Source organism: Sturnira hondurensis, unplaced genomic scaffold, assembly GCF_014824575.4.
Source record: "Sturnira hondurensis isolate 20B ecotype Veracruz unplaced genomic scaffold, ASM1482457v3 Scaffold0006413, whole genome shotgun sequence".
Taxonomy (NCBI): Eukaryota; Metazoa; Chordata; class Mammalia; order Chiroptera; family Phyllostomidae; genus Sturnira; species Sturnira hondurensis.
The window spans coordinates 18,698,766-18,713,442 of record NW_028079044.1 but is presented as its reverse complement, the minus strand read 5'-3'; the positions used below and the strand labels follow the sequence as shown (position 1 = coordinate 18,713,442).

Below are 14,677 nucleotides of genomic sequence, written 5' to 3'. Positions count from 1 at the left end.
CATTCCATTTTATTTGCCTTTTAATTTTGGTCTGTTGCTTTACTTGTTTGCTTTTCTACAGAATTTTCCATTTTGATATAGTTGAATTTAGTAATCCTTTACTCTTTAGAATTATGTACTTTTAAAGTTAAAAATAGGAAACAAATCTTCATTAAGTGCAAAAAATAGTAAAAATATATTTTATATCTAAAACATGGTAAGTCAGGCAAAAGTGCTTGCTATCAGCACCACGTTTGCCTGAAAGACAAAATTCTAGCTTATTTTTATTGTTGTTATTCCCAAGACATGTTCTTATTGCTTTTTTCTCCTTAGAAAATTAATATTTTTATTGTAGAAAATTTGGATAAGACAACAAAGAGAATAAAAACCACTTATCTACCTTTCCATTTTATTAATATTAATAAAATGTTATTAATATTAATAATATTTATTTTAATATTAATTACAATTAGTATTATCTACCTTTATTTTTATTAATATATTCTTCTATAGTATGCTATTTTTAAGAAGTCTATCAACAAATAAATGCTGATTAGAAATTGGAACCAGTAATTACACTATTTTTCCATGAAAATTGTTTTAATATTTTAAAATATCATGTTTTAAATATTTTGCCTACATTTGGAAGCAGATATTCTTGACACCATCATTTACGTACAGTTCAGTGGAAAAAACTCTTAATTGGTTCCTCGGAGTGTGAGGCAGCCCTGCACCTTACAAAGAGCTGAGGGGGGCGCTCCGCCCTCTGAGCTCCGTCTCTGGGGGAATTGCCCATGAAGAGTGTTCGGGCCACGTGAAAACGTCAGTGTCCAAGGGCCCAAGATGCCAATGGCTGCCTGCACCCTGGGCTGCATCCTGGGCTCAGTCCTGGATTTCATGATGGGAGAGCCTGGCAGCTCTTATGTGGAACAATGGTGTTTATAGGTGCGAGGGACCTTGGTGGGAAGGTGCGACTTTTTTTGTACCAGACTCTTAATTCTTTTTAATACCCTTCTCAAGAAGCCAACAGTGAGGATGGTCCCGGAGATTTCTGACTCTTTGGGAGCAGGGATGGGTGTGTGTGTGTGTGTGTGTGTGTGTCCGTGTGTGTAGTTCTGACCACTTCCGCTTTCCTCCTGCTCACATCTTGTCCTGGCTTTCAGATCAGGGTCCAGGTGATCGAGGGGCGTCAGCTGCCAGGGGTGAACATCAAGCCTGTGGTCAAGGTCACTGCCTCCGGACAGACCAAGCGGACTCGGATCCACAAGGGAAACAGCCCACTCTTCAATGAGGTGGGAGGCACTGGGCATTAGGGCTAGGACCGCGGTGGGCCCTCCGAATTGGGAGCATGCCGCAGACCCCTGGCACTTCCTTCAATTTTTACTTAACGGTGCTAACGCTGGGTGGAGAGCTGTGCCAGGTCTTGAATAAGCCATCTGAGGAAATGCCTTGGGTTCCCACAGCTCCACATCCCTGTCATCCTGCAGGGCCAGCCACCCCCCTGTCCCTGAGATGACAACCTCTGTGAGGTCAGGGGAGGAACATCTCAGCACCTGTCAAGTCCCCAGAGCTCGGTGCTGTGCTGAGCTCACTCCACACTTTCTGTGTGGACCAGACCCGAAGGCTGTGGTCGTGGCTGACCTGCTCCCCTGCCTGGGGGTCAGCAGGCACACACTCATCTCCCTTTGCCCTGAACCAACAGACTCTTTTCTTCAATGTGTTTGACTCTCCGGTGGAGCTGTTTGATGAGCCCATCTTTATCACGGTACGTCCGGGCGGTAAGGGGGTTCTCCGTGGGCTGTGCACACACATCCCTGTCACTGTCTGTGTGTGTGAGAGAGGCCTGAAGGCCCAGGGCTCGGGCGCCACGGAGCAGCTCACCCCAAAGCTCTGCGGGTCACAGACATGCCGTCGCAGTTCAGACGGGGGTGGCAGCCGAGGGGGAGACCCTGCTGTCAGCACCCCCAGGTGTCAGGGGTCAGGGTCCTGCAATGGTCCCTGCACTGGGCACACTGATTTTCATTGTACGTTGTTTGTCTGTGTGCCTGTTTTCCACCAAGATTTTCTCTCTGGGCCCCAGCAGCTCTTTCTTCCTTTCCTCTAAAAGGCGAGGGTTTAGTGGTTAAAAGTGTGCACTCTGGAGCCAAGTGGACTCTTACTCCGCCTCTGCCACTTAGGGGTTGCAGGGTTCTGTGCCAGTCCTGTAATCTCTCTTTGCCTCTGTTTGTTCATCTCTGAAATGGGCATAGTAGTGGCACGTACTCGTAGAGGCCTTGTGCGGGTTAAAGATGGCTTAGCACAGTCTCTGGAATAGAGTAAAGGAAGGAGGAGCTACTGGGTTGGAGTCTGTCTGGGCCAGCGTGTGCTTGTAAATGAGTTTTAATTTACCCTTTCCTCTAGGTGGTAGACTCCCGCTCCCTCAGGACGGACGCTCTCATCGGGGAGTTCCGGGTAATTGTTTATTTTCTTTGCCAGCAGTCAGTTCTCAATTATCCGTGTTAGTGGGGGCTCTGTGGGTAACGTGCCAGGGTTGGCACCCCAGGGGTTCTGCCTGTCTTGGTCTGTATTGGTGAAATATAACTAACAAAACAAAATCTGCCAGCCCAGAAACCCTTTCCACAAAGGTGGTAGGGAAAGAGAACATTTTTGTTACTGGGTGACCACCACACCAGCCTGGGCTGTGCATCACAGGCAGTCCGCTAAGAGATGGTAAAGAAATCATCTTACACAGCCCAGCAGACAGAACCCATTCCGTACACGGTCTCAGGGTGAACAGTACCTCGTCCTCAAGTAGCCAAATTTGACAGCACCCTCACTCCCATGTCCTAACTTGACCTGGTAATCGGGGTGGGGGGTGACCATCTGGGTCAGTTAATTGACTTTATCCAGAGGGGAAAACAGGAAAAAAGCTCACCTTTTTATGATAGGAGGTAGTTTTACAACTTGGAGCGAGGCATGCCCTGAAGTTAGGTCCTTCCCTTCCCACAGACAGGGAGAACCTTGAGGAAGATGCTTCTGGGTCACACTAACCTATGATTTTTTTAGAAAAAGAAAATGATAAAATACAGGCAATAATAAAAATAAAATAAAAACCACCCAAATCTACCACCCAGAGAGAGTACATTTATAGTTTTGTTGTATTTCCTTTCCTCTTTCTTTTCTATGCACAGATATACTTTACCAAAATTCAATTAAAATGCATTCCACTTTCTTTTCATGAATAATCTCAAATGAGGGACTCTCCCCATGTTTCTAAATGTCCTTCCAATGATGTCTAATGGGATGATGTAATGCACCACACCCCATGTGACACTCCAGGGCCTAGAGTTTCAAGTGTGTCTCCTCCTCTGTTCAATTTCAGATGGACGTGGGCACCGTCTACAGAGAGCCCCGTGAGTCTCGTCCTCCCCACCTCGGCCATGTTCTTGCAGTGGGGTCCAGAGGCTGCTAGGGGACAACCATTAGGGACGTGCGCTTTTCCCCCAGGGGGGCTTAGAAGTAGAGCTGGAGTCTGACCCTGGAGGTGAGAGCTGCAGGGGCTGGGAAGGGCAGGCTTTCACCATCCAGGTGAAACAAGTCTGCAGGAGACCCAACCCTCCAGAGGGTGTCAGCGGGCCTCAACAGGGACATTATACCTCCAAGCAAACGTGGCTGGCGGCTGGCTCACCTCAGCCCGGGTGGGTCGGGCCATTTGGTTGACAAATCTAGGGTTTCTCTGTACCCTGGTTTCTGCTCTGCTCTGGTCACTTCCCGAGGGAGAGAGGGAAATGGCCTTGGGTCTGGCTTTGGCAGCCTCTTACAGGGGTTTCTGTTAACCTTTCTGACTCAAACCTGCTCGCACACTCCGAGTATCTTTTATTCTAGAACGTGAGTCCTGCCCCATGTCCCCGTGCACAAGTCCTCCATCTGAGCCAAACATAGTCCGCCCCAGGCTCCTGGATGTGGTTGCAGATGTGGGTCCTTCCAGTTCTGCGGGCACCAATGGATGTTGTCTCGCTCAGGACATGCCTATCTCAGGAAGTGGTTGCTGCTCTCAGACCCTGATGATTTCTCTGCTGGCGCCAGGGGCTACCTGAAAGCAAGCCTTTGTGTGTTGGGGCCTGGAGACGAAGCGCCGGTGAGTACCTGTCCCTGGGTCCGCCTCCCAGCACCTTCCCCTGGTAGTGGAAGACCAAACAACAAACAAAGAAAAATACTTCAGTTTTTCTGATTTAAAAGAATATACACTAAGTCCCCTGGCTGGTGTGGCTCAGTGGATTGAGTGTGGGCCTATGAACCAAAGGGTCCCCGGTCCAATTCCCATTTGGGGCACATGCTTGGGTTGCAGCCAGGTCCACAGCACGGGGCGCACGAGAGGCAACCATACTTCGATGTTTCTCTCCCTCTTTTTCTCCCTCCCTTCCCATCTCTCTAAAAATAAATAAATAAAATCTTAAAAAAGGATACAGAGTAATTATGAGAAATGTAGACTATGTGGAAAAGTATAAATAAAAATTAATCACTCATAATTCTACTACTCAGAGAGGGCTGTTATTAATATCTTTTTGCATATCCTCCCAGAAGAAAAGAAAAATATGCATGTATTTGCATATCCTGAAGGATATGCATGTATCCTGTATTTGCATATCCTGAAGGATATGCAAAAGTACATGCATATTTTTCTTTTCTTAATACTTTTTTATCGAGGTCTAATTGACATGTGACAGTGGAGGTATGGCCCCACCTCCAGCAGCTGAAGGGGCAGAAGACCAAGGTGCTGTTGGTGGAGGACAGGGACTGTGCTGCTGGATGACTTGTACACACGGATGCTGATTATCTTTGTAAAAAAATCTACTTATTAATTTGAGAGAGAGAGAGAGAGAGAGAGAGAGGTTGATTTGTTGTTCTACTTATTCATTGGTTGCTTCTTGTATGTGCCCTGACTGGAGATGGAAGCCACAACCTTGGCATATCAGGATGATGTTCTAACCAATGGAGCTCCCTGGCCCGGGCTGGACATAGATTATCTTATGAAAGAATTGGAAATCAGATAGGCAAAGGGGGAGGCAGGCACTGAAGTCATCAAGGCAAGGGGAGCCCATGACCTTGGCTTGGTTGATAACCTCAGTGAGAACGGAGGGAGAGAGCTGTATGTGTGGGTGGTGTGGGCTTCTAGAAAGGAGAGATGGTGGGGTGGTGGTGGGCAGCTGTCAGCTCTGGCCCTCTCTCTCCAGCTTGTGATGGCCAGGATGAGGGAGAGCTGGGAAGGGATCGCCAGGGGAAGGGTGGTGGGAGGTGGGGTTGCCCAGGGAAGGCCACGTGTATTTGTGAAGGCAGAGGGCAAATCCCACGAGGCTACCGAGGACGAGGAGCTGGCTGATCAGAGAGTCCCCAGTGGAATGGTCGGGGGAGGGAGAACCCAGGGTGCTGGGCAGGGGCTCAGGAGCACAAGCCCCACCCCAGGGCACCTGTCCCCGCTTTCTCATCCCACACACTCCAGCCCTGACCCTCTGTATCCCGTCTCTCTGACATTGTACTTCTTACTTCTTCCATGCAGCACCTCTGAATCTATTGTCCTCATGTAAAACCATCCTTCCTCTTCCTCCTATTCATTGGAACCCTCCTGTTCCCCCACGAAGCCACTCCTCCTAAAACTGGCTGGGAGGGAAGGAGGAGGGAAGGAAGGCTTCCCTAAAATAGAGGGAAGCCCCTATTCTCCACTGCAACTCACCTCGGGCCTCTGGGATGGGAGGGGCAGCCATCTCCGGTTTCGGGCTGCAGCTGCCCTTCCCAGCTCAGCTCTGCCTCCTCCCTCAGAGGCGCCTCACTGGCTCTTTCCCCCTCTATTGGTCCTCCAGCCTCTTCTCTACCTGGCAGAGCTGGCCCAGGAGGGTCCTTGTTTGTGGGTCTCCATCTTTGCGATGAGGTGTGACATGTCCTGATGAGCCCTCAACATCTGATCTTCTTTTAAGAGTCAGAGCTCGGAAGTCCCTCTCCCCACCAGTCTCTTTCTGCCTCTCCCCCACCCCCGCCCCTGCCCCTCGGCCCCTTGACTGGTGGTTCTTCCTCACTGAGGTGACAGCCCCTGGCCTCTCTGTTTCCCAGCCCACCAGCTCCCTGCTGCCACACTCTTCCCTCCCGCAGCCTGGACCCTGGGACCCTAATTTCCACTATGCGCTTACTAGCCCCTCAGTCTCCTGTGTACCTTGAGTCCCCCACTATTCCTACCACACACTGTCTTCTCCACTCCTTGGTCAGTTCTGGTGGCAGAAGTCACCTGGAGGTGCTGGTTGACATGGGTGCTGCCAATGTCCTCCTTTGCTGGGGTGCAGTTTACTCCTTATCTCATTCTCCACAGGGCCTGTTTCCAAACTCTCCTCTCCATCCTGAGCTCAACCTCAGCCCTTTGGAGAGCTGGAGTTGCATGGTGGGGAACGCGGGGGGGCTCCCGAATCCCCCTCCCATCCTCTGCTTGTGTCTACCTTCGTTCGTTGTCTCCCTTGCCCCACTTTTCCCACCTGCTTTGCCATGTGCTCGTGTCCTCTGCCATCTTGTTCTACCTTCTCTTCCCCGTCTCTCTTCTTGTTCTTATTGTCTCCACCACCCAGATGGCAAAACAGAGCCTTGGGGTGAGGAAGCTGCCTAGGATTACAGGCGAGTCAGCAGCGAGTGCGACTGGCCTTTCTTCAGTGTGTGCCGGTGGCGCTGGTTGGGGAAGGGAAAACGTTGTGCCCTGGGGCACTTTGAGGACTCACCCCTGGTTTGTGTTGTAGGCAGAGAGAAAGGACCCCTCCGAAGACAAGGAGGACATCGAAAGCAACCTGCTCCGGCCCACCGGCGTGGCTCTTCGAGGGGCACACTTCTGCCTGAGGGTCTTCAGGGCCGAGGACTTACCGCAGAGTGAGTCTGGAGACTTCCCTGGGTCTGAGCCCTGGGTGGGACGGGGACCCTGGGCGGGGCCGCGTCAGTCCCCTGGCGGGCAGCGGATGGGACGGCTGCCCCTCTGCTCCCCACTGCCTCCCACGGGCCTGGCTTCCTCGCTCCCAGAGTATACCAGCTCAGTGTCCAGCCCCACTCTCCCTCCACTCTGTCTTCTGGGGCAACCCCAACCCCTCTCTGGGCTTCCCAAGGGTTTTCACTGTTCTTATCAGAGAAGCAGTCAGAATTAGTGAAAAGTGGTATCAGTGCTGGTGGACTCACAGAGATGCAGGAAATCTTGAGACTAGCAGCTGCCCCTGGGCTCCATGCTGGCATCCCTTAGGCCTGCTCTGGCCGTTTAGCCTCATGGACCCGTTTTCTTGGTTCTCACTGGGGAGTTAGCACCATATGGACTGTATTCTGTGCTCAGGGCGGGGTCTCGCTGATTTTCTTCCCTTTTCGAGGAAGCCCAGCCTGCACATTGGCAGACCGTGGGTGGGGAAAGCGGTCACTGAGTCGTTGGAGGCTTAGTGCCTCCACAGATGAAGGCCGGGTGTCCAGTTTGCCCCGGACTGTCCTGGTTTCAGCACTGGAAGTCCTATGTCCTGGGGAACCATTCGGTACCCCGGCAAACTGGAACAGTGCGCCACCCGAGCGCGGCCCTGTCCTCGTCCTCCTGGGTAGCCAATGAGGTCACTGCCTGGCCTCTCACTGGGGCCAACCCTGAACTGGTGTCCTGTGGCGTGCTGGGTAAATACCAGGGGGCTATAGCAGGTCCTCAAATAATGCTGCTTTGTTCTGTAGCTTTCGTTATAACATTGGTGAGGTGCCATCCAAACTTAACTCTGGTTTACATCAATTAGTCCATGGTAAAATTGGTTTCCTTATGTATAGATTTGCTTAAATTCACAGGACCTATTGATGACATTCAGGGAGGACTTGCTGTGTACTTAATATTCTAGAGCTGTGGGCGTCGACCCAGGCTGTGTGTTACCACCACCAGGGAGCTTTGAGGTGCAGGGAGCCTGGGCCCCACCTCCCGGGTTTCGGATGGACTGGTTTGGGGCAGGGCTCCAACGCCAGCAGTCTTCAGAGGCGGTTCGGTTGTGCTGTGGGCTTGAGCCTCCGCTGGGGAGCCTGCACTGGTGGCAGAAGCCAGGTGCTGTTCACAGCGGAGTCGTGAGAACATTTGCTACGTGGGTCCCTGTGTACACATTTTGCGTAAAGCTAACTGGTTGAGGGTTTCTGCTTTGACTAATGACATCAATAAACGAAATGGGTTCCTTCTGCACAGGCTTACTTGAACCAAAATCATGGGGAAAGCCTTTAAATAAGTAATGGGTATTAAGTGGGCATTAAAATACATACTGGAAACATTCTGCATTTATTGGTTACAAGTACACAGAGTGAAGCTGGTGAGATTCCAAAGGGGCTGGGGAAATAGAAATGTTTGCTTTGCTCCAGGTGAGGGCACTCTAATTCTCTGCAATGTTGTTTAAATATGAATACAACAAAATAGGTGGGTCAATGGAACCTCAATATTTGTCAGTCATTCTTATCTGTGGAAGTCATATAGACATTAGCTAGAATATGATCTTTAACTGCCCCTTCTTCTCCCTAATTCATATATGTATGTACATTACAGGTAACATGCCCATACATGTACATTCACACACACATATCTATCATCTATCTATTTGTCTATCTGTCGTCTACCTATCTTCCTATCAATATGGCTAAGTTAGCAGAATATTGGTTTGGAGCAATATAGATTACAAATTCATTAAAAAGCCAGAATTGAGTTGTTGGTTAGATATAAAGAAAAATATCAAACAGATACCAATAATGGGATATTATTACAACAACTTCCAGTCCTTTTCTGGATGTTTACTGCCCTTATTTTTTTAAAGATCTTATTTATTGATTTTTAGAGAGAGGGGAAGGGAGGGAGAAAGAGAGGTAGAGAAATATCGATGTGAGAGAGAAACGTTGATCAGTTGCCTCTCACATGCCCCCGACTGGAGACCTGCCCCACAGCCCAGGCATGTGCCCTGACTGGGAATCGAGTCGGTGACCTTTCAGTTTGGGGAATGATGCCCAACCAACCAAGCCACACCAGGCTTTACTGCCTTTATTGAGGTAGATTTCTAATCAATCAATTGGTGGACCTGTCCTGAAAGTCACCGAGAGCAGGGACACAGTGAACAAGCTGTGGGGGGCTGGGCGAGGAAGTGGTGCGGTGCCTTCAGCAGCTGCTGTCCTGAGGTGGTTCCCCCTCCTCCGAGGCCCTGGGCTGAGCAGGTGCCACCGCCTCTCTCTCTTTCCCAAGACCACCTGGAAACCGGGAGGCAGGAAGTCAGGGTTTTGGAGGTGGGACAGCCACCAATGTATTCTTCTCTCCAGTGGACGACGCCGTGATGGACAACGTGAAGCAGCTCTTTGGCTTTGACAGTAACAAGAAGAACTTGGTGGATCCCTTCGTGGAGGTCAGCTTTGCAGGGAAAATGGTAAGGAGCAGAGATACAGGAGGATTCTCAGGGAAGGGCAGAGTATAGGCCAGGCGAGGTGCAGACTTGCTGCCCGTGGCTCCGCCCACCAGGGGCGTGTGTACACAGGTGGGGGCTGAAGCAGAGACGCTCGCTCAGGCATAGCTGTCTGGGCTGCAGTGCACACGTGTGTGGATGGGTGTGCTTGGAGTGTTTGAGATTGACACGTGTTTGTGGATGGACAGTGGATGGAGACAAGAATATTTGGGGGGAAATTAAGCAATTGCTTAATTGGAACTAGATGTGAAGGTGTAAATCAGGGAAACTTTAACAATATGTCATAAAAATATAATGGTTACTTAAAAAAATTGTGGTGGGAGGAGGGCAGAGAGTGGGGCCCTCCAGCTGCCTCCCTCTTTGCTTCAGCGGCAACCGGGAGGTTTAGGACAACTGGAGAAGAGTTAAAAACATGAACACTAGACACTAACAGGTGAGGTGTGGTCGAGGTGGTGAGGGTTCCCATTCACATCACTTTGTGATTTCCCTTTCGCGTCATCTCAGATTCACTTCGGGAAGAAGCAGGGTCTTCCTGCTCATCCCACCACCAAAGGGACCCCTGAAGTCTGGGGGTGGAGCTGCCCCGGAGTGGGGGAGGGCTCATCGCCGAGGTCCCCTTGTGATTTCAGAAGGCCTTGTTTATGCACACTCCCTCCGCCTTCTATCTGATGTTCAAACTGCCTGCTTTTACTATTGATATGCATATTTATCAAGGAGTTTTGAAACATGCAGGAAAATGTAAATCAAGTTACCCATTAGGTGCCATACAAAATTCATGTTTGGTGGATATCTTTCTAGTTTTTTTTCTTCATATAAATAATAGACCTTTCCTCTAACCCTTTAGTGTTTTAAAACATAAAGAATAGTTAAAAGAATGGTTCAATGAACATTCAACCCCTGGTACAGGCCCCACCTCGATCAAACAGTTGTCAACATGTGTGGCATTTACTTTCTCCGCCTGAAGAGATACTCCCTCCTGATCTGTACGAAACTGTTTGAAACCTAGTTGCTGCCATCACCTCTAAAGTTCTCAGCAAGCATCTTCTGAGAAAAATAAAATTCTTAATAACCACAATAACATTACCACACCTAGGAAATTTACAGTTATTTCCTAACATTACATGGTGCATACAGATTTTCTCTGATTCTCCCCCAAATGGAGTTCATGCTTTGCATTTGGTTGTTATGCCTCTCTGTCTCTTCTGTGAGTGCCCTTCATGCGTCCCCACCCAGTTTTTCTTACCCCGAGACACTGAAACTTTGAAGAGCTCAGGCCGTGTGTCCGTGTTCTGAATCTGTCTGACTACTTCTTCTCGCTCTGTTTGCCTTGTCCTTCTGGCTTGTGCAGTTCCCGGAAACTGGGAGTTAGGTCTCAAGACCAGATTAGGTTTGGATGAACTATGTTGGCAAAAATGTGTCATAGGTGATGTTCCATACCTCATATTGCATCATATCAGGAAGCGATAATGTCAGCCTGTCCCATCATCGGTGATTATTGATTACCTGGTGAAGGTGGTGTTTCCAGATCTCTCCCTTGCCAAAGAACATGCTCCCCGTTGTAGTTTGCACGTGATCTGTGGGTGCTCTATTGGAGCTGTGTGGATATCCCGTCCTGCCACCTCTCACCTAATGCTCTATGCAGCCTTGACTTCCTTGCCTGAGCAAGTCATGTACTTGGGATTGCGCAGTGCTGATTTTCCCATTATCATTCCTTCTCTTCATCAGCTCGCGCTTTTTCTGGAAAGAAGAGTTTTCTTCTTCCTCTGTCCTTATGTGTATTAATATGGAGCCTCAATGTTTATTAGTTAGATCTCTGTGTTGAAATCAGTCATTATTGTGGGGGTGTATGAACTGTCCTGAAGTGGCCCCTTCGCACTGGCTCCTCCACCTCTCCATCTCACAGGGGTCTCAGAGCAGATGTGTGCGGGGGGGGGGGGGGGGGGCCNGCGGGGGGGGGGGTGACTCAGACTGCAAACTCATTCACAGTGGGGTGGAGGTGTTCTCTGGGGGTCTTGCCCCTGTGCATCTTTGGGCTTGGGGTCAGGGTCTGGTGCAAGAAGCTGTACCCTCCATTTTCCCTCTAGAAGGAAGGGGCTTGTCCTGAGGCAGGAGCTGAGACCTTCCCTCTTGAAAGATTTAGCCTTCTGGTCCCCAGGCCTCGGTGTCCTCTCCTGACCCCAGTTACCTCTCCTGACCCCAGTTACCTTGTCGTACCCTCCCCTACACTCTCTCCCCTTCCCTTCCTGCCTGCATCTCTCTCCCAGTCGACTTTTCCCATTGCATCCGGTTCTGAGGAGCCCTGGGGGTTTGTGTTCTGTGTGTCCACCAACCCTAGCCTGACACACTCTGCATTTCTTCTTATGGACACTTGGTGGCACTATTATCTAAGGTGTGAACAATACCTGGTTTGGTGGAGCTACTGGGGAAAAGAGATTGAGATAGAGATAGAGATGGGGACTTGAGGGGAGGGGGGAGGGTTGGGGAGACAGAGACAAAAAGAGCTGTGTGTGTGTGTGTGTGTGTAGATATTTGGAGGACAAAGTGAGAAACTTTAAAACAACTTTTTCAAACCAGAATATAAGAATAAAACCTATTAAAAACCTATTGCAAAAAAAGNTGTACCCTCCATTTTCCCTCTAGAAGGAAGGGGCTTGTCCTGAGGCAGGAGCTGAGACCTTCCCTCTTGAAAGATTTAGCCTTCTGGTCCCCAGGCCTCGGTGTCCTCTCCTGACCCCAGTTACCTCTCCTGACCCCAGTTACCTTGTCGTACCCTCCCCTACACTCTCTCCCCTTCCCTTCCTGCCTGCATCTCTCTCCCAGTCGACTTTTCCCATTGCATCCGGTTCTGAGGAGCCCTGGGGGTTTGTGTTCTGTGTATCCACCAACCCTAGCCTGACACACTCTGCATTTCTTCTTATGGACACTTGGTGGCACTATTATCTAAGGTGTGAACCATACCTGGTTTGGTGGAGCTACTAGGGAAAAGAGATTGAGATAGAGATAGAGATGGGGACTTGGGGGGGGGGGGGGAGAGACAAAAAGAGCTGTGTATGTGTGTGTAGATATTTGGAGGACAAAGTGAGAAACTTTAAAACAACTTTTTCAAACCAGAATATAAGAATAAAACCTATTAAAAACCTATTGCAAAAAAAAAAGAAAAAAGAAAGAGAATAATCAGAGAAGCCCAAGGAAAACAAAAGAGAATCAACCACATTTCCGTAGCCCACACTACTCCGGAGACAACTGCTGTTGATGTTTGTGTCTATTCCCTGCTACTACGTTTTACTCTCGGTACTTCTCACTCCCCTGTTGGCTTCACCCCCACCCCATCCCGGGGGGGAGGGGGGAAATCGGATTCAGGTTTCAGTTGGTTTTAGTTACTTGCAGATTCTGTATTTGCAAATTTGCCTACTTGCTAAAATTTATTTGCAACTCCAAAATCAGCAATCACAGTGCTTTCGTGATCATTTGTGCGCATGTGCAGAGGGGCAAAAACTTCCGAGTCGGCCCACTAGCACGTTGACCTCTGAGCAGGTGCGATGTGACGTTCCACCTTCTTGTTCCAGCTCTCATCTTGTAAATCAGTCCTTTCCTTGGTCTCCTTAGTGTCATGTGGGTTTTTTGTTTTTGTTTTTGCATTTTATTGGTGATTTCACTGTTTAAAAGAGCCCCTACGTGTAGTGCTGCGAAGCTTCCCAGTGCTCGGAAGTGCAAGAAGGCTGTGACGCGCCTTAAGGAGGAAGTCTGTGTCAGAAGAGCTTCATGTGGGAGTGAGGGGGTGCTGCTGACCACGGATTTAATGTTAATGAATCAACTATGTATTAAATACTGTGTCTTCAAACAGAAACGCTTATAACATAAAGTTACATACTGAGTAGTTGACGAAAATGTTGTGAGAGAGGCTGGCAGGAACCGAACACCGCATTTCCCCGGGAAGCAGTGGTTCGCGTTTGCGGGTCAGGGTTCTGGGTGGTTTGAAGAATGCCGACCACCACCCTCATGAGACTCACCTGCACCTGTGCAGTTTGGTAAACTGCTTTCATCATCTAATGTTTTCTTAGGTTATAACCAAACAGCCTTTGAAATCAATCTTTTAATAACTGCATACTGTTCTATTAGGTGAATGCAACATAATATTGAACCTATTTTTGGATAATTTTTGTTGGAATCTTCCTCTTTTGTGAACAGCATTGTGACAAGTGAGTGCGCAGGAGTCTGTGTGCACACTCTGCTTTTCCACGGGGAGGTTCTTAGAACCGGATCGAAGGCATGCTTATTTTTAAGTATTGGATTAAAGATGGCCAAATGCCCCTCCAGAAAGTTTGCACTGATTTTATTCTATCAGCAAGTGAAGGAGGTTGTTTTGTTTGTTTGTTTGTTTTTGAAAGGTGTAGAAATGATGATGAGGAGGAGAAGTTTGGGCTGCCTGGGCTGAGTGTGTGGGCAGTGAACAGGACGTGGGAGGGATGTTGGGATCTTCCGGGCCAGAGGCCCCCTGGCCTGGTTGTGGCCATGGGACCAGCTCTTCAGGTTCCCAGACCCACCTCCCTGTGGCTCTCCCAGAGGAAGCCCTGAGGGGAGCCAGGTGATGGCTTCCCTCACTGTGGAGAAGAAGGTCTGCGACTTCCTGCATTGCTCCAGGGAGTGTGAGGCAGCCTGTTCCTTGCTGCAGGGAGCTGGGGTGGATGTAGGCAGGGTCTCTCAGCTGTGTCTGGTTAAAGAGTCCCATTTTGTTTTAAAATTTCGGTTCATCTAATTTTTGAATTGGGTAATATGTTTATTATATGTATACACATCCATCTGTTTACCTAATCTCTATCATCTATCTCTGTCTATATCTGTATGTACGTCTGTCTATCTCTACCTCCCATCCACCTGTGTCTGTCTCTCATCTATCTGCCTCCATCGTCCATCATGAAACTCCCCTCGCTTTGTGCTCATCCAACAGTTTGTCGGTTCATGTCCTCACTTGCAAATGAAACCAGTGCAGTTAGTTTCCTTTGCATCATTCCGGTTTCATTGTGCATATGCAAGCAACTCTGCCTGTAAATTCTTAGATCTTACCCTTTTAACACAAGTGTTTGCTCGGTATACTTATTGTTCTGCCCCTTGCTTTTCAATTTCCCCCAGCTTTATGGAGATATAATTGACATATAGAGTTGTGTAAATTTGAGGCATGCAGCATAAAGGCTTATTTTGTGAAGTGGTTGTTGTAAGTTTAGTTACCATCCATCCTCTCATATAGATTTCCCCCAAAA

At 49.0% G+C, this 14,677-nt stretch overlaps 1 protein-coding gene across 16 annotated transcripts in view; it reads left to right on the top strand.

The window, feature by feature from the left end:
- DYSF (dysferlin) overlaps positions 1–14,677 on the top strand; it is a 201,053-nt gene that overhangs the window by 54,065 nt on the left and 132,311 nt on the right. For all 16 annotated transcript variants that reach the window (XM_037048124.1, XM_037048120.1, XM_037048122.1 and 13 more), the window contains 7 exons: positions 1,143–1,271; positions 1,682–1,744; positions 2,380–2,430; positions 3,341–3,371; positions 3,981–4,096; positions 6,732–6,858; positions 9,280–9,383. In XM_037048124.1, coding sequence (XP_036904019.1) covers positions 1,143–1,271; positions 1,682–1,744; positions 2,380–2,430; positions 3,341–3,371; positions 3,981–4,096; positions 6,732–6,858; positions 9,280–9,383 — 621 coding nt within the window. The remainder of the gene's footprint in view (positions 1–1,142; positions 1,272–1,681; positions 1,745–2,379; positions 2,431–3,340; positions 3,372–3,980; positions 4,097–6,731; positions 6,859–9,279; positions 9,384–14,677) is intronic.